At 34.6% G+C, this 20,195-nt stretch overlaps 1 protein-coding gene across 1 annotated transcript in view; it reads left to right on the top strand.

Moving 5' to 3' along the window:
• The window catches only part of LRP1B (LDL receptor related protein 1B), a 749,866-nt gene that overhangs the window by 573,091 nt on the left and 156,580 nt on the right, over nt 1-20,195 (top strand). Inside the window, exons 42-43 of the mRNA XM_050899978.1 lie at nt 15,594-15,783; nt 17,245-17,449. Coding sequence (XP_050755935.1) covers nt 15,594-15,783; nt 17,245-17,449 — 395 coding nt within the window. The remainder of the gene's footprint in view (nt 1-15,593; nt 15,784-17,244; nt 17,450-20,195) is intronic.

The following is a 20,195-nucleotide window of genomic DNA, read 5'->3' as shown; positions in this document are numbered from 1 at the left end:
AGGTATTCGTGGTCATGAAAACTATTGACTCTAATGAATGGAAAAGCATTTTTCAAATACGATACAAGGCCTTTTTTTTACTTTGAGTTTTTATGTGTGCGTATTTTAGAGGAATTAATAATATCTGTATTAAGATATGGTAAAGAGAAACCAAGCAATGTTGTCAGGATGTTCTCATTACTCCCAGGAAAGCATTAAAACCTAGGGATTCAGAGTTGAGGTTAACTATACAAGAGACACGGACAGCTCACAGAAATGTGCAGTGGTGACATACAAGCACTATTTTAGCTTTGGTGTTATAGGAAGAGATTAAAAGTATTACAGGAAAAGCCACTGGAAATTTTTACATTTAAAACAAAGAGCAGAAAGAAATACTGGTGAATCACCAATGCAGATACAAATTGGTTTTTTAAAAGAACAATAAAGTATTCCTCATTACTTTATAATAGGTTGTTGTACAAGAGCTAAAGACATTCTATAAAGCATAGCTGAGAATTATAGTTTTAAGAAATTGTTAGGAAGTGTTTCTACTTGTAATCTTAATATGCCTGATTTCATTTTTCATTAGCAGAGTCAGCACTCTGAATAATTGAATGTCAGATGAAATTCTGTATCCTTGCAAAAAATTTACGGTATATGCTTGGGATGTATTTGTGAACTATGGTGTTTGTTTTCTAGAAATGCTTCAGTTGTTTTTTCATTGTAAATGAGAAGGGATATCACATCCCAGTATATGTTAGTTTATTGTTCTCCTTCATGTGTTTTAAATCCCTTTTCTTTATGTTGAGTCATTCATTTTAAACTGGTATTTTTGTACTACATATGCTTCCTTTCTGCAGTCTGCACATGATTTTCTCTCACTGTAAACAGGAGACAGTTCATGAGGCTACTTGATATAGCGGAAGTATTTGACCAACAGTGATACCTATAAAGGAAAAAGCAGTGGTAAGACTGGTTGACACCAGTGATTTCATTCACTGGAAGACGTAAAATTCTAAAATTTTCTGATTTCCATGTTAACTATACGTGATTGCATAGAAATTATTAGATGGAATCCAGCTGAAAGATTTTAGTAATAATGTTTCATTGCAGGATTAAAAAAATAACTTCTTTGACATTCATTTTGCTATCTTTTTCCTCCAAAATTATTAGTACGCATCTGTAGCCAGTTTTACTTTATTAAGAAGAGATTGAAAACCACATTGAAAATATCTAGGATTGTTCTAACAATTCTACAACCCCTTTCTACCTCATTAAGTTGAAGTCTACAAATCATGCAAACCTTTACTCAGTATTTGACTCAAATAGAGAAAATAGAGTACATTATACACAAGATACTATTGTCCCAGATTTTTAGTTCGCTGAATGTAGATCTGCTCATAAAGAATCCATTAGCTGATGGATTTCTACCTCACTGAAATCAGATATGCCACTCAAATCTAACACATTATTGAACTTTTCTGCACACTAAAAACAGAGTTAAGATATATAAAGAACCCTTTATTAAACAAGTTTCCAGTTCACTAAAAACAGATTTACAACTCACGTGCAACCCATTATCTAACATGTTTTTAGCTCACTGAGAACAGATTTACTACCCAGAAACAACCCATTATCTAACATGTTTCCAGTTCACTGAAAACAGATTTACAACCCATACGCAAGCTATTATCTAACATAGTTCCGACTCACTGAATATTGATTTAGAATTCATAAACAACCCATTATCTGACAAATTTTCACCTCACTGAACAGATTTGCAACTCATAAACAACCCATTAGCTAACACATTTTCGGCTCAGGGAAAGTAGATTTACAGCATATAAACAACTTTATCTAACTTGTTCCAGTTCACTAAAAACAGATTCAAAACTCGCCAAGAACCCAGCACCTGATAGGGTTCTGTCTTCAGCAGGAAGAAACAATAACAACACCAAAAAAACCAGTGTAGCATGTGCATAGTATGCCATACCCTAACACCTTTATTTTTTGTGCAGCGTAGGTTTTTGGAGTGGATTCTTTCTTATCTCTGAACTCTGCCGATGAAAGGAGCATTATTTGCTTTGGTCAGTCAGTAGGGACTTTTTCTTTCTTATTTTTATAAGTAACTTTATGGGGTTAATCTTTCTTGATTGCCAGTTTTTAAAAATTTACCTTGTTCTTGGTTGTGATTTCCCACGAACACTCTTTTGGGTGATGAATTATCTAACCATTCAGTATTGCTCATGACTTTATTGCTGTAGCATCACGTACAGTTTAATCCAGTCTGCAGACGTATTTAAAATTAACTTATCGATGCAGCAATATCTATTTTAAATATGTTGTTACATGACTACCATCTATATCATGTGTTTTGATCTCAGTCTTTTCTTCCAAAAAGAGTGTAAAAAGTTATATTTTATTGTCTTTCTTGCTTTAAGTACACTCTTTGAGAAGTATCAGACTATGAAGTAATGAGTAGGTACTTACTGTGGGGTCCCACCCATTAATTTCTTTGTAACCTTCCACTTTTTAGTTGTAAAGATCAGCCTTGCAGTTCACTTTACACAGGCTAGACTGCTTCTGCTTCTAACCTGTAACCTAAGCTAGCTATACATATGTGTACTTTTGTATCCTGTTGTGTTGTAAAAGCTTCATGAACCTGTTAAGGCGAAATGTTTGAGAACCTTCATGACATTCCTATTTTTCATTGTCAATGGTAGCCCTTTGTAAAACAAAACACAGTCACAGGGATTATATTTGGAAAATTCATGCTATGTATATATACTTTCTCTGTTCTTACAGTTTGAGGAATCGTGCAGGATTCACTCTGCAAAAAGGAGTATTTTTTCACTTCACGTAAGCTTTCTCGAGCTTTTAATTGTGAGAACCAGTGCCTCGACAAATCAAATCCTAATTCATTTGGTAGTCTAGAGGAGATCCAGGGAGATTACATACACTTTGGAAGTTGTTTTTCATTTAATTTTAGCCCCCAATGGACTGTAGGCTTTGTAGAAAATTGAAAGAAGGCATTAAATACAAAAGGAGGTACAAAAGGTAACAAATTTACATGGAAGTTACACTGAGTTTAAATCAATATATTGGGGTGGCCATCTCCGAATAATCTTTACAATTTCTGTTCAGCTCTACCAGAACTAGACCTTCTAACTGTTGCCACTCTCTCTGGGAGAATTTTTTACTGAAAACCTAGGTTAAAATGAGGTAATGGAGCAGTACACAGAAAGAAAGAACAGAAATCAGTAGCAGTTAAAGGCACAGAGTTAAGTAAGGAGGTATTTGGAAATCTGACTTGTTCAAAAGTGCTACGGGTTATCAGTTTCATTTGGAACAATAGGCTTGATTCTCCTCTCAAAGGGAGCCCAGGGGAGAATTTTACTCTTATTTTCTTTGTCGTTAATCACTTCTAGACAGAACAACACTATTATTTCAAACTTCTGAACCAGTTTCTGTAGTATTTAAACTGGAAGCCATTTTGAAGGCACTCTGATAAACTTATATGAAGTACTTTAAATCTTTATAGATCTAAATAGACCTATCTTCCATCTGCAAGTAATTTTAAAGTAGAATGAAACGACTGAAAATGAAAATGTTTCAACGGAAGCAAGCATCTATTTGATATATGAGATTTTTAATATTACATGCTTATCCCCTGTCATACCACATCTCCCATTGACTGTTGTTTGTTTTGTCAACTGATACATGGCGAGTTAACTTTATTTTTAATGATGTGATGATCTGAATAGAGATTTCTTCTGCATGGAATTAGAGGTCTCAGTTTGACTCAGAGAAAGTCAGTGAAAGATAGTATATTATTCACAAAGTAGATTCTTTGTGGTTTTGGTGGAGCAAACAACTAATGGGAGCCTTAATTAAATTAAAATAATGAAGACCAGTATGCTAAACTTTTTGTTTCCTATTACACATAAGATGATTACCACTGTGGATTGACCCATTAAGCCAAAAATACATTATATTGGATGGGATAAACATATGGGTTTTTCTTCTATAATATCCAAGATTAAGCCCTAATTCGCAAACCATCTGCTAAACTTCTCTACTTCAGCATCCTTCCTTCTCTGCCTGCCTAGAAGCAGAGTGCCAGAGGAGCATGTTTTCCTTCTTCCTTCCCTGGTGAACATGACATTGTGTATCAGCAGCTCTGAAAAAGTCCAAAATTTCTATCGACTGAGAACAGAGAAGACCATCTTAAACCATCTCTCTGATAAACCATCTGTGTGAGCTATCTTCCCTCCCAGTAAAAATGCAAATTAAGATTAGCTTTAGACAGTGGATGACATGCTAGTTGATGACTAATTTGCAGTGGGAAAGAAGAAGCTGCCTCACAGTATTTCTGGACACTGCTTTTGGTTGTCCTTCCTTGTTTCAAAGCTTATGTTTATGCAAGGAAGCATTTTTTTTTCAAGCTAAGTCTCAGTTTCTAAGCTAATAGTGCAGTCTCCTTTTTTTATCATAGGTAGAAGTTTGAGGTAATGTATTCATTAACCAAAGCCCGCCTCAGTGTATCTGTAGAAAAACAGTGCGGCATCCACGTAGGTTTAGTGTAGTGGTACAACACGAGAAAGAAGACCAATGAAGTTAGAGACTAAAGAAGAGAGAGAAGAAAAAAAGGGGGAAGAAAGGCAAAAGAAAGCAAATGAGAAAGAGGAAAAACTATTAAGATGAGATACTCTCAATGAGCTGGCTTTTTTCCTACCTGTGTAAACGATGGCACTGAGACATTTTGCCAGTGTAACATCTTTCACAGCACAAAAGGAAGTGTTATGTGAAAAAATGCTCCTTCTGTTTTGAACTTTAGGTGCTAGTGTTTATAGAAGGCAAAAATCTTTTCACTGCTAACATAAAGTGTCAGATCCTGTGATGTATTGTAAGGCTTTTTACAGTCTGAATCTTTTAAAGGTGTTCCAATGTGTGCTACTATTCTTTCTAACTAAATGGGTCCAATTTAACTGTCAAAAAGGCATTTATGTTCCCATTTCTCTTACAGAGCATTAAATTTGGTACATTGTATGAGGCCCCTTTCGTTTTGGAGCTTTCTTCTCCAGGAAGGACATTTTTAATCTGTTAAAAGTAAATACTTTAATATTGTTGCTTTTCATTTCATAAATGAATTGGATTCATAATTGTATATGTTGGAATATAGGTCCAGTGATTTTCACTTTTTAAAGAAGGGAAAGTGAGAGGCTGTTGTTAAGTCTAGGACATTTACGTGTTAAAAACTAAAATTTATTATTACAACTACAGCCTTGTTAGTGAAAACCAAAGTGTCTTGTTTATCACTATATTTTGTTTCTGGATGTGGCTGGATATTATGATTAATGGGTAAAGTTTATGAGCTGTTCAGTAAATAACTGTAACTATAGGTGGATAAAGTTTACTAACTTTATATTAAGCAGTTGTTATTCTAGAAATATGTCTTTCTGCACATTTCATGCTTTGTTTAGCTGTTCCTAGTTTGAAACTCTGAAATGTATTCATGACGGGAGCTGACATACACTGATCTTTCAGTTCAGTATGTCCTGAGCATTCCCAATCTCAGTATTCAGGAAAGGTGCTTCTGCCTATTAAACTTGAGATTATTCATGAAGAATTAATATTGTTTGTGGCTGCTTCAACTTTCCACGTTGCCCTTAAATTTTTGTTGATGTAAATATTTGCTGATGTAAATTTTTACATCAGCAGCTGTGGCTTAGTTGCATAAAATGCAAAACTGTATTTGGTGAATTGTCAGGAAAAAGCTATAGAGAGGAACATCTCTCGACATTTCTCCTTTGTTTTATTCTAGAGAGTAATGTGATCCAGCAAATATTATTAGGTTATTAGGCTAGTCTGCTATTAATGTTTCTCATATCTCTATACTGTTTCGTTTTACTTCAACAGTAACAAGAAAAATGAGTGATTATACCTATTTATTAGAAGACTTATTAGTCTTAGGGTAGCGCTAATTTTTATTGATTTAAAGGTGGTAAGACTAAGTAGTATTTTTTTTTTTTTGAGAGTCTGCATGTAATGCATAAAAAGATAATGTGTGCTCTTGTAATTAGGAAAAAAAATTCTTCCATGACAATTGTTGAGATTTTTTTAAAACTTAATAAAACACTTCTATCTCTATATGTTAGCTTTCCATTCTAAAAGTCTTTCTGCTTTTAAAGCCTCTTTTACATGAATACTTTAACTATTTTGAAGTTATGGTATTGTAACAGTTGTTAACTAGTAATGATATGTTGAGCTATACTGGGAGGGTTACCGTTTACAGTTATACAAAATACTATTGTTTTTCTAATTTGTTGAGTTCTCTAGATTTCCTTAAGTATATGAAATATCATTATTCCTTTGTTACATTATTCCCGGCTGACCCTAAGACAGTCCCTAAACTTAATCGAGGAGTAAGTTATATCTAGGATAATAGAGGACAGAATATTGCAGGTTTATATCTCTGTTGATGTGGTTTTCTTCAGTAAGCTGTCAGGGAACAGCTATGGAAGGGCTATATCCATTGTTGGGAAAAAAAAGTAATTGGAGGTAGATATAGATTTCCTCATAAAAAGTTGTTGGTTATTTTCTCCCTCATGATAAAAGGGCTAAATCGTTCTTTGAAGAAAGATATTATCTTTCTTTTATACAAGAATGTAGACATAGAATTAAATACTTATTGTATTTAGAAACATAAACCAGACTTGATTTTTAAAAGCTGATTATCACAGCAAATTATGATGATACTATCTACTGTGGCTTAACTAGTGTGTATTTTAAATGCTGTTAACTGGGAGCCAAAAAGAAACCCAGCATTTATGCATATATAAGCATTGTTCTGGAACAAGCTTACTGTTTTCAAAGTAATTTTTCCCTCTTTTTAAAGAGTTGATTACTTGTTCCATGTATATTCAGGTAAAAATGACCAAAAAGTCAGTGGCATTGTTTCTCTTCTCTCATTGTGGGTTTCTGAGCTCATCTGTTTGATCCAGAAGTAAGCTAAACTGTATAGCAAAATGTAGAAAACCCACCAGTGCTGGTAGGGGACAAAAAAAAATTTTTTTTTTCAAATAATCTAAAATTGAAATGCTGCTATGAATTGTCTGTTTCTTGGTGTGCAACTTTTACAGAGCTCTGCCTGAATAACTGAAAACATTTGTAAGAGTGAATAACATATTTCTGTCAATCTCCGTAATGAAATTAAAAACAAACAAACAAAACGTTCCAGAAACACTGTACGACTTGCTGATTGATCCTTTCAGGATCAGCTTTTCCTTCTAGTATCTCTGTCCTATTTACATCATCAGCACTCCATAAGTTATAACCCCATATTAGTGAGCATGCGGGTATTCACAGAGTGTTGATAGGTCACCTGCTCTCAAAGGTCCAGCTTTGCCCAAAGGTGCAGACCTGCCTTGTCTAGCTCCAAACTGGGCTTTACCAATGGTATACCACAGATACATTGAATCAATATATAACGCGCTTCATTGCACAGAAATGTCATCCATCTATTATATACTATTCAATTGGTTGATTAGTTCATAGAAGTATGATTAAAGTCCTCAACTGCAGGTTAGGTTCATGGTCTTTTTCATGTTAAATTTTGATGTTTCCCACTCTGAATAGTCTCATTAGGTATTTTGTATAGACCTTCATACGTTCACTGATGGACTATAGATATCCTACTACTTAGACATCTGCCTGTCTTTCACACCGTACTGATTTCACAGATATAGTAATTACATACAATATTTTCTATATCTTCATTGACATAGACTAAAGCAATGTTATAAATCCAGAAAGATATTTACCTGGTAGTTTCTTTTTGCTGAATGTATTAGAAGTGTTACTTGAGCAATTATCCAGTATTTGTATTTTCATTTTTATTTGCACGTAGACTGAATTTTTGATTGTCATTAGGAAGACGCCAAACGTTTTGTTAGGTGTGAGATTTCAGTATTATACTTTCTGCAAAAACAAAAGGTTATTTTTTCTGGATTCTAAAATGATTTTATTTCTCTTTAGATTATTCCCAACAACTGTTCATTCTTTCCAGTACTGGCTACTGGAAAAGTAGTTTGAAGGAATAATAAGGTTTGTCATGTTTTAAGTCCAGCTGGCCACAAAGCACCACGCAGCCGCTCACTCACTCCTCCCCACCTGCGGGATGGGGAAGAGAAAATACAGCAAAAAACTCGTGGGTCGAGACAAGGACAGGGAGGGATCACTCACCACTTATGGTCACAGGCAAAACAGACTCAATTTTGGGGGAAAAATGAACCAATTTAATTTGTTAACAACCAAATCAGAGTAGGATGATGAGAAATAGAACCATATCTTAAAAACACACCTTCCCCTCACCCCTCCTTCTTCCTGGGCTCAGCTTTGCTCCCGATACCTCTACCTCCTCCCCCGCAGCGGCACAGGGGGACAGGGAATGGGGGTTGCAGTTAGTTCATCACACGTTATTTCTGCCGCTCCTTCCTCCTCAGGGGTAGGGCTCCTCACACTCTTCCCCTGCTCCAGCGTGGGGTCCCTCTCACGGGGGTCAGGCCCCCATGATTTTCTTCAACTCAAGTCCTTTCCATGCACTGCAGTCCTCTGCAAACTGCTCCAGCATGCGCTCTTCCACAGAGTCGCGGCCTTTTCTGGGCCCAGCCACCTGCTCCAGCGTGGGGTCCTCCACGGGCTGCAGGGGAATCTCTGCTCCGCCATTAACCTCCATGGGCCGCAGGGGGACAGCCTGCCCTCTCACCACGGGCTGCAGGGGAATCTCTGCTCTGGCACACCTCCTCCCTCTCCTCCATCTTCACTGACCTCGGTGTGTGCGTGGTTGTTCCTCTCGCATCCCACTCCTCTCCTCACTGGAGCTCCTCTTCTTCTTCTCTCATCTTCTTCTTCCTCTCCTCCTCTTTTTTTACTGTAGCTCTCCTTCTTCCTCCGCCTCCATCTTACTCTCTCCTCAGGAGTCTTTATCCCCTTCTTAAATATGCTATCACAGAGGTGCAACCACCATTGCTGATGGACTCGGCCTTGGCCAGCGGCCAGTCTGGGTTGGAGCCAGGGAAGCTTCTAGCAGCTTCTCACAGGAGCCACCCCTGTAGCCCCCCCTCGCTACACAAACCCAACACAGGTTACATCCATGGAGATGTTTATAGTGTCTTGAATTTAAGCTAGTTGTTGCCTTGAAGAACCCAAAGCCTTTGTTTATACTGTCTTATTGCGTTTAATAATCTTTAATGTTTAATAGCATATAGCATGGTTTTATATTTTGGAGATACAGAAAAATGATACAGATGTTTGCTGATTTATGGTATAATTTTAGCAAACTTTACATGTGCTCTAAAATAAAATAATGTTCTTAGACTAAATAGGACAATGAAATAGTTGGTTATTACTGTTCAGAGTTGTTTATGCCGTATTTGATATTTAAGATTTCTGTTATAATAGAATATATGATGGCCTTCTTTTACATGTCACTGACGGAAGCAATTAAGAAATTAAATCACCCTCTAATTTTTGAGACAAATGGACCTCATCTTGCCCTTTTTTTTTTTTTATTGCAACTTATTATTGTCTTAGAATTTTTATTTAGCAAAAGGCTTCCTGCTTTATGGTACTTGAAGAGTAACGTAGAAGGGTAAAGAATTATTTAAAGTTCTAACTGTGCAGTCAGCTAGATATGTGAACATAAACCCTTTTCTTTGGGTGCTTTATTGCTTGTAAGGCATTCTTTTCACCTCAGATCAAATGGTGACCACCTGCTATCTATCACCATGATCTTACACAAACAGATTGACAGAAAGCAATATCATCTCCTTTGACCGGTCTGGTATAACAATTGACAGGCTGTATCCTGAAAGGTAGATTGTGAAAGCCAATTCAGAGAATGAATAAAGATCAAGCAGGTGTTTAATGATAAGTACTGAACATTAAAGCCTTCTCCAAAGTTCTGATATTGAAGTGCTGTTTATGTTCAATTTTATTACTTTGATGGCTTTTCAGTATTAAAATTATGCTGTTGACAGTTGTTCTTGCTTTACAACTTTGATAAAGGAAAGGATTTGTTAAAAATATGAAATTAAAGGAAAAAGGTAATTGAACTGGTGCAACTGGAAAAGTTTTGACTGTAAACTTTCTAGAGAATTTTAAAAGTAGAAGATAGGGAATAAAAATCTAGGAAACTGAGAAATGGTATATACATTACCAAAAGTCAGTGGCAACAACTATTGGGTAATTTAAACTTTATGTCCTTTAGTATTTTTATTTTCTGTTTGCAGTAATGAGGGAGCTCTAATCTGAGTTCTTCAGTTATTGATTTGTTGCTTGTCTGTTCCCTGGGAAAGTCAGATGAAGATCAGCATGACAATATTTATAGGCTGCATCTCATCTGTGGGATGCAATCCATCTTCGTTAAGTTCAGTAAAAGTGATAGATAGCATTTGGCAACGTAATGATGTGATCACTCTACCATTGCCTTTGTAAATCATAAGCTGTTGCATTCTCTTGTGTAGATATTTAATCAGTTATACACTCCATTACTGATTTAATTCAGAATGTCAGTGGCAGGTGAATAATGTGAGTATTTGTATATTAATATCATATTGTATTAATGTTCCTTTCATTTAAGTATGCTATTCATGTGAAAATCATAAACTGTTGCTTCATGGCTAGAATAAATTTAATCAGTGCTGTAGGCATCTAATGCCATCAGTGTTTTAATTCAATATGTCAGTGAAACAAATGTGTTTCTTTTCATTTCCAGTTTCTTTGTGCTTTACTAATTCAGAATATTATATGATGCTGTGAAAATACGAAGCGGAGAGTAAATAAATTGCTAATTTTCATCCTGTCAGTAGATTTTGGGACTGAATCCCCCAATTGTAGCGCCAGATAGTGCTATTTCTGATATATTTTAAAGTAACTGAATATCTAATGATAAATTAACTTTAAAAAAAAAAAGTGCTCTAGAATATTCCTTAAGGAAGTGTGAAATAAGTAAATATAAAATAATATCAGTGCAAACCAGTAATGATATAACACTAGAGTGCAGTTGCTTTGGAATCTTCTCCAGTGTCCTGTCTTTGGCAATATGAAGTTGCTAGAAGGCTTTAGTTTTAAGGAACCACCTGAAAGTGGCTAGAGGACCATTTCTAGGACCATTTCTGTCCTCAGTTGGCACCTATTTTATCATTCATAAAAGGATTTATATGAGTTTTGGGATTCTTCACTGACCTCTAAAACAAAAAGTTTATTTTAACCTAGAAACAATATAAACTAACAAAAAGTATTGTATTAGCACTGATAACTTATTATACTGAAGATTTGCTTGAGTAGTGTGCTGATGGTACTTCATCCAGCTCACACTACATGCTAATAAGAACAAAGTTAGTTGTATTTTCTGTTGTAAGAATTTATCTAAATCTTGGCTTGCTTTAGCACCTACTCTCTAAGTCGTATGCCATTGACTTTAAAACCACCTTATTTACAGATTTCTAAAAGTATTAAATGATTCCCTTCTGTATTGGTGGAGTTCTCAATTCCATAAATGAGGAACGTGATAAAACTGGAAGTTTATTGGCAAATAAAAGAGAGTGCTTGGTATAAATCCTTCAGAATTTATACATTTGGTGGAGCTAAGCAAATGCACTTGGTATGTGTTTGCAGCAGACAATTTTATATTTAATTAGTGTTTTTTTTCTTGTCTTACATCAAGGCAATTGAATTCCTCTGAATGTTTTGGGTTTTTTTAAAGAAAAGCGTATTTTTTTTACTCTGAATTTTTGTGTTTGTGGTGTTTATGAAACCATTATCATCCACAGGCTTGTCACCTGAACCTTTTGATAGTTTCATATTTAATTTACTCAAAGGTGTGATCATCTAATAAGGAGCCCTCTCTTCTTCTTAAAAAGCATATATACATCAAGCAGTTCCTGAAGTTTTATTTGTGATAAAACATTTCCTTAATTGGATATCAGATATTTGATTTCAGGCAGCTTTCACAGCCTGATTCTGTTGCTGGGTTATTTTCAGATTTTTTTTTTTTTTTTTTCTTTTCAGTCACAGTCTTAATCATTGAAATTCCCATTAAAATGGAGATTTCTTGGGCTTTTTAATCTTATTTTCTTTATTTTCTTTTAAAGTTGTTGCTGCTGTCCTCTTTTAAATAAAATGTTTTATTGATTGCTTTATTTTAGTTCTGCTCCACTCAGAACATATGTATATATGGCAAGGTTTTTCAAAACTGCACATTTTAGATGTTTTATTAAAACAAGAGGAAGATGCATTTTTCATCTGTATGCTAAATGTTTGTTTGTCTCCATATATGGCATAACTTTCCATGACTCTGTTTTCTAAAAATTTAGAAATTACCATTTTATAGATAGTAATGTTGAGTTAAACCTTCTTCTGTCACCGTTTACAGACCTTAATATGGAGTTGCAGTATGATGTGTTGGTAAGAATGTGAAGCTATACTTTCTGATACCTGTAGAAAAATGGGGTTCTCTTAAGTATAGAAATTAGAAGTAAACCTATAGATCTTGTATTTGAAGACCACTTTCATCATTCTAGTTGTGTTTTAGTTCATCACATCTAGCTGTGGCAGGAACAACATCATTATCTTTTGTCTACTACAGAAGGGTTTTAGACTATGTTGTATAAACAGTTTGCTTTCAAATTTCTTGACAGATTCAGACAAGAAACAAAGCTAAAGTTGATAGAAATTCAAGAGGTTACATGAGGGAAATGAATTTTTTTTCTGATAGTCATCTTTCAAATGAAGAGCATGATTTGCAGCAAATCTTAGTTAAATCCTCACCTCCTAAGGGCTATGTCTTTAACCACAAGGCAAAGACTTGATTTCATTTTTCTAAAAACTTCCATAATAAAGATGAGGAAACACTCGACATTCACAGATATGAAAGGTAAAAATAGTGCAATAAATGCTCTGATGGTTTGTTCATTACAAATAAAGTGCAGAATTGGTCAGAAAATGTCAATACATCTTCTGTCATTTTTTAATAGAATCACAGAATATTCCGAGTTGGAAGGGACCCACGAGGATCATCGAGACCAACTCCTGACTGCACACAGGGAAACCTAAGAGTTAAAACGTGTATCTAAAAACATTGTCCAAATTATATCTAAAAGCGTTGGTTTTAGTTTAGAGAATTGTAAGTAGTGGTAAATTGGGATTCAGCATATAATTTCAATGGAAATTAGTAGATTAAGTTAGAGTTGTATTCCTGGCTCTTTATTTTAACATTTATCACACTTACTAAGTTTTCTTTTAGTTTCACAGTTAGTGGAAGATTTGCAAGAAGTGACCAAGAAGTATATCAGAGCCCGTCTCTAAATGGTACAGACTTCTGCCCTGGGAGTGCTCCCTGGGCCCAGACGAAGGAGTAGAGTGGTTCATGTATGCAGTGCTTGGCCTGGTGCCTCTAGGATGATTTGGGCAGTCCAAGTTTCCTTTGAATCCTGTGTTGTGTTTCTCTGGCTCTGAGAAATTATCACTATTTTTAGGATTTCTTCTGGCTCGTGCTGACTAAAATGGTGTGCTGGCCGTATGTCAGTCCTAAGAGTGATATTTTGATGTTATGATGTCAAGGACGTTTTTTGCATGTCCTGAAGCATGGTTTGAGAAAGTTAAGTTGTGTTTGAGGTGTGGAGATTTCAGTGGTTGGGAGATCTCTGTAGGTAAAAGGAACAAAACCTGATGTGGTCTTGTTTATACTCTCAAAAGAGTTTTTTTTCAGAAAGAGTAGCAAATTTTTGCCAGAAGAATACATGGGTTACATCTCAGAAGGAATTAGTTGTTTCATTCCACAAGGTTGCCCTGGTATGAAGTAACATGCATGTGGTGTGGGTACTCAGGGGTGCAAGAACCAAGAACGAAGCAACTGACTTTCTCAGTTCATGGTATAGACAGACATACCCAGAAACTGCATAAACCATAGTTGATAATAAGCCTGCATTCAGGCGTGTTCTAACTGGTTTTAAAATACTTCATCAGGTGTTTGCACATCTCTGTCACAATGTATGAAAGAATTTATTATCTTTCATTTCAGTTGGTGATTTCTGAAACAAAAAAGAAAACCTTTGCTATATCTCAATATGTTTTTGATGCTTAAAATTCAAAATAAATTAATAAGACAACTAAATATTGCATTCAAAGAAAGAATACATGTAACTCATTCATCTTTTTGAAAACCAGAATTCTTATCAAAAGGGTCATCTTTGCAATGTTCAGAAGAGTTTTTTGTAATTTTCAAGTTGCCTTCAATGCCATTTTTAAAGTTAAACTCAGTCACTTTTTTGATTTACTTGTAAGTGAGCTGAATATATCTTTTTTCGTAAATTCTTTTTCATAAGTAGGAGAACCCTTTTTACATATATTCACCTCCCTTTAAGGAGTGTCATCTAATTTTTTTTTCTATTTCTTCTTTAAGACAAGTCACTGAGTCTTTTCTACAGATATGTCATGAAAATGTAGTCAGAAGATCTCCAAATGCTTTAGAAAGAGAAATATAAAAAACTGATAAGTAATTATTTGTCTTATAGTTTTGATTTATTTGTCTCATGGTTTTGATTGTGTTAACACTTTCAGTGAGATCAAACTTATTTTGGGACTTTCTGTTCTGTGTATACAAATTGCATGGTAAAAATTACATCTTCCAGCAAGCTGAATGTCAATTGTAATAACCAGCATAATGTAATCCTTATTATATTTCTAGATTTTTTGCCTTCTGTAGCTCATTAATAAGCTGCATGAACCTTCTGGTCTAAAATTATTTGTTTCTGACGAAATAATAAGTGAAGTAATCAACGTGCATTTCTGTAGTAATTCAAAAATAATGGTAGGAAATAATTACTCCTATTTCTCACAGTCTGTCACTTTTATATATTGGAATCAGATACAATTTATCTTTTCTGGATGTTAAATATATGCTTTAGCTGCTTATTAATGTTTGCTTTTGTTTCTAGCTCACAGCTTTTTATGTAGAATGAAAGAGTGTGGTATTGTGGCTTATTAAAACGATGTATTGATGCTGGGACCTTCAGACTTGGTCTTTTTTCAGTATTTTTCAGGTGTTTAAAAAGAGCCTATACAGTTAATAACAACAGGACACTTTGATCCCCGTTAATGTAATGCGTATCTGTATTAGAAAAAACATTGAAAGATAATGCTAAATAATATAAGTAATTAGTGAAAACATGCCCAAGACTTGGCTTACATGATGTTTGAAGTTGTGACTAAATTATTGCTGTCTTGAATAAATGCTTGTTATTTCTAATGTATTATCTTGGGACACTGTAGTAAAAATATTAATTTAATGAGTGTTAGAATTGACAAATATAGTACAGGGATATTAATAGTGATCTTGCTCTCTATGGTTTTTTATTTAAATTTATGAAAAAATAATAAGACTTTGATTCCACGAAAAAAATAAACAAGTGAAATGATAAAAGAATTCACTGAGTCAATAGGCTGAAATAGCTGAACTCTCTGATTCTGCAGGATCAACTTCAAGGAAAAAGAAAAACAAACGTCTCGTTTGAAGGAGTTTTATTTGCTCTGTCTGTAACCATGTCTTCCAGATGTTGGGTCAGTGGAGGGACTTGCTTATCATAGAGCTTGGGACACTCTCTATTGGACCAGTTCAACCACATCCTCAATCACAAGACACACTGTTGACCAGAGACGTCGAGGAGCTTTCAACCGGGAAGCAGTAATAACAATGTCTGAAGATGATCATCCACATGTGTTAGCTCTAGACGAATGTCAAAAGTATGTATTATATCTTTCTTACCAGATTTTAATTTTTGCCTAATGTCAAGGACACAGCAGCACTTCTTTATTTCACAGTCAACTAACACTGCTGAACCCTATGAAGGTTAAGTAGATTTCTTTGATTAGGAAACAAATGTTAGTATTAAATTTTTTAAAGCATTTGCAGAATTAAGATACAACATTTTATATGTTTTTATGTTTCAGATCAAATAATCATTACATTTTCATGGAATGTTAAAAAATTCAAGCTGGTTTTAAGAAAAGTGAGCTAAATGCAAATTATCAAGAGCGATCATTTTGCTGATTTCTTTTGTCGGACATGTTACTCTCATGGCTTAAATAAAAACAAAATTAATGTAAGCATTTACAAAAAGGAATCTGAGTTTCTTGTGTGGCAAATTGGTAGGCCCATGTGTTTATCACAAACTCAGTGTTGTATAAAATTATATAACAAGAGATGTACATTTACGGTGCTCGTGGACAACATCCTGGAAAGAAGTCTAATTTAGTTCCCTGTCTGCCACTCTCAAGAAGACTGTGTTTCCTAGTAAGATAATAGGAGGGTTTATATTTCTACTTCAGCCTTTTGCTAATAAATGTCTTACAAATTTGAGTTACTTTAATCTTTGTTAATTCTGGAAGAAAGGCCACCTGCTTTTTCTGCTTCTTGTAACTCTCTCCCCTTTGGGGAGGCTAGGCTACATGTCTGCCTTACTAAGTTCTATTTTTAACTTGTGCTAGCTGAACGTACAATGTTGCATGGGTAGTCAAGGAGGTTATTTCCATGTGTGACCTCACATACAGTTTATGCAAATTGAGAGTTTATGCTGCATTGTAAAATATGATTTATCTAGGTATCATAAATAAACCAATCAAATACTGATGGAGATTGCAATGAGAGGATGGGCAGGTTCTGATCAGTGTATAAATTACATCCACAGCTCATTCCATACCATTTTGCCCACCATTGTTTAACAGTCGCAACGGGCCAATTGAGCCTCCTGTAGACCCTGTTAAGGTCACTTGATTCCCCATTATCAACCTTCTGCATACCAGTCCTTTGGTCTGTATCACAATTCTAATATGGGAAAAGCAGCAGATTAATTTCACTGTTAGAAATTACTAATATACACATTAGCAGAATTAAGTTTATATCGTTACACAGCTTATGTCTCTCTGTAATGGTATATTAGTATAGAGACATGATCAGAATTGAACAGACCTGTGAAGAGAAAAAAATCTGTACTCGTATACAAGTTAATGAACTAGGAAACTGCTATAATTTATAGGATGTTGGCTATTACATTTTCTTATTCACTGTTGATTATCACAATTACTTATAGATGCCATTCATAATTGTCTATGAAGGCATGTGTTTTTTTCTGTTGCTCATTTCATAGAGAATTAAATTATAAAATGTATCTTATGGTTTTGTTTGTTATTTTGATTTTAATACAGCTTAATGTTTTGGACTAACTGGAATGAGCAGCTCCCAAGCATCATGAGATCTACCCTCTCGGGCAAAAATGCACAGGTTATCATTAGTACAGATATTCTGACACCAAATGGACTTACCATTGATCATAGGGCAGAGAAACTTTACTTTTCAGATGGCAGCTTGGGAAAAATTGAGAGGTGTGAATATGATGGATCACAAAGATATGTAAGTAAAACAAAAATCCCAAACATATTAATTGTAAAGCTGTTTGTTTGCATTTGTTAGCATCTTTAAAATGAAAATGTTACTGAAAGATCATTAGTTGCCTAAGTTTCTCCTAATATTAGCTGTGTATTAGATTTAAAACTGAAAACACTTCTGAACTACAAGTAATGCTCTGTTTACTCAACACGTTCCAGTTTCTGGATGACCTGGAGATGCAGACCCTTACCACGAAATCTGTTTGCATTAGTATTGAGCCTGAAGCATCACTGTCCTAAATGATCTGTATCAGCTTGAAAAAAACGTAGAACTAATTTCAGTGGAAGAGGTAGAGAAATGTTCTGCTTTACATAGGATTATAATTTTCCTTCCAGTGCCAAACATTTCTGAATGCACTAGAATTTCTTTTGTGTAACGCTTGAGTGTTACTCTACAAATCTTATTTTTTCCTTTTATATCTATTCATTTTCAGATATATTCAACCACACTCCATTACTCTTCTATCATAATACATTTTGATACTTGAGTGCTCTATTAGTTTCAGCTCAAGTAGACCTTTTGCTTGGAATATGCTGAAGGCAGTTGATCTGTGCTCACGATTTTGTTGCATGTTTAGCTCTCCATTTCTCATATTTCATGAAGTCTTCCTTTTGGGGATTTTGTACCTCCCAAAGTGCATGATAAAATGAACGAAGGGCACGTTCTGACTTGTATTTTCAATTGCCAGCTCTACAGGATAATGTTTGGTACATCAGCTCACTTTCATATCTATTAATGTAAAAAAAATCCTTCATATACTGTATAAAAGCCTTGAAATCTTTTTGCATCTTAAATGAAAATTACAGGTTTTTCTGGAATCTTATCCAGGAGAAGTTCCACATACTTTGTTTAGACAAAATTTCCTTATCAGAGCAAAACAAGAAAGCCAAGCTTGTAACAGCAGAACAGAAGTAAAATCAGCATGACTAGGCACATATTTTTGTGTCACATCCTTTATCCTTTTTTTTTTCATTTGTATAAATTAACCGCAGCTCACTAATGTTTTCAGATGCAGTAACTATATCAGAAACTGGACAAACCAAAGCTATATGGATTCTAAAGTCTACAATCTCTGACTATATATTTACTGTGAAAATTGATTAACTTTCTGGGGTTTTTTTCTCAGTGAATCCACCTGTGTATCTGAGAATAACATACAGAAGGCAGTTTCATGGTTTTCTTTGGGGTTTTGTTTTGTTTTGTCATTTGGGAGATAAAAATGGAATTACTGTCTTTCCTTCTTTCATATTATTCCTTGGTTTTTATCCTTTAATTATATCTTGACTGGAAATGTTATACAAAATCTGTACTTACTTTTTATTTAAATTTGGGTCATACTTTCAAAGATGATTCATATCATTTAGATCTGTATGTCCTTCAGTTACTGCTGCATCTTTTGTCAGATAATGTAACAGAACAGCACATGGCGTTCCAGAAGTGCATGTAACGGATCTATATTGAACCATATAACAGCTCAATAGTATTTGCAGAATTTTTATTATTCTATCTCTTACGTTACTAAATGTAAGCAATCAAAAGTTTTAACTGGGTTATATGCAATGATCTTGGAGTTCCTACTTAAATTACAAAAGGATAGAACTAGTTCAAATGATCTCTGCTTAGTTTCTGCCATTTGATGCTTTTCTTAAATCCTGCTTCATTCATCAGCTCTCCTAAGATATATCCAGTCTTACCTGTTCTTATTCCTGACTAATTTGAATAATTATGTATCTGGAAAGTACCTCAGTTTGCTGTCTACCACATTGAAGTATTTTTCAAATGGAATCTTGAGGGACTTGTTGCCATCTTAAAATACAGGTAGAGGAAGTATAGGTAGAGGAAATTACCCATTTTTCTCATACTTGTCAGCTTTCTCAACTATTTCCTTTGTAGGACTTTAATCACAATTTGAAAGTTCTAGTGTATTACATCCTCCTCCTCTTGACTTCCTTTCCTTTATCTTCTATTTTGTTGTCATTTTTGAAGACTGATAGTATATTAGAGGATTTTTTGGATATTATTCCATCACATGATGTATTCATCTACATTATTATAATCGTAAACGACAAACTCCTGTCTTGAAGTAAGGTTCATTGGTCAATTAAAAATGCCTGTTTAAAAGACACATGCAACTTTTATTTCTTTCACAAGTAGGAACTTGTGCTAATACTTCATTGTGTTTGCCTGCAAGTTGATTGCAAATTCAGACACTTATTCTTAAGTTCCTGGAGGTTAAGGATGTACGTAGTTACAGACATTCCATTTTATTCCAGTGATTTGCTTTGCTTAAGTACATAACCATCTCTATCTACGACGTTATTTGTCTATGTCACTACTGTTTTTGTCACATTTATTAGGGAAAAGAGAAAAATATCTCATTTAGATTAGCAATAGTAAATAATTTTTAAAATAATTTCCTTTATCTTCTATGCTTTCTTCAGTTGTTTTCTTCGAAAATATCTCTTTCTAGATTGGACATTCTTTTGTTCCTCTTCTAATTCAACAGGGGTTCTTAAATTATTTTCTTACACTGTTTTCAGTTAGAATTAGTATTTTTTTTTCCTATTCATTTTGGCTGCATTTCCACTTTCTGATGTGTATGTCTGCCTAGTACTGCTGTTTCTTTTCCATTTTGCTATCATGTTTAGCTTTACTTTCCTGATCCTGTTTTACTTAAGGTTTTGAATATGCTGTCAGTTAAGTACAAGGT

This window comes from Gymnogyps californianus, chromosome 7 (assembly GCF_018139145.2).
Source record: "Gymnogyps californianus isolate 813 chromosome 7, ASM1813914v2, whole genome shotgun sequence".
Taxonomy (NCBI): Eukaryota; Metazoa; Chordata; class Aves; order Accipitriformes; family Cathartidae; genus Gymnogyps; species Gymnogyps californianus.
This window is presented reverse-complemented; position numbering and strand designations above follow the sequence as displayed.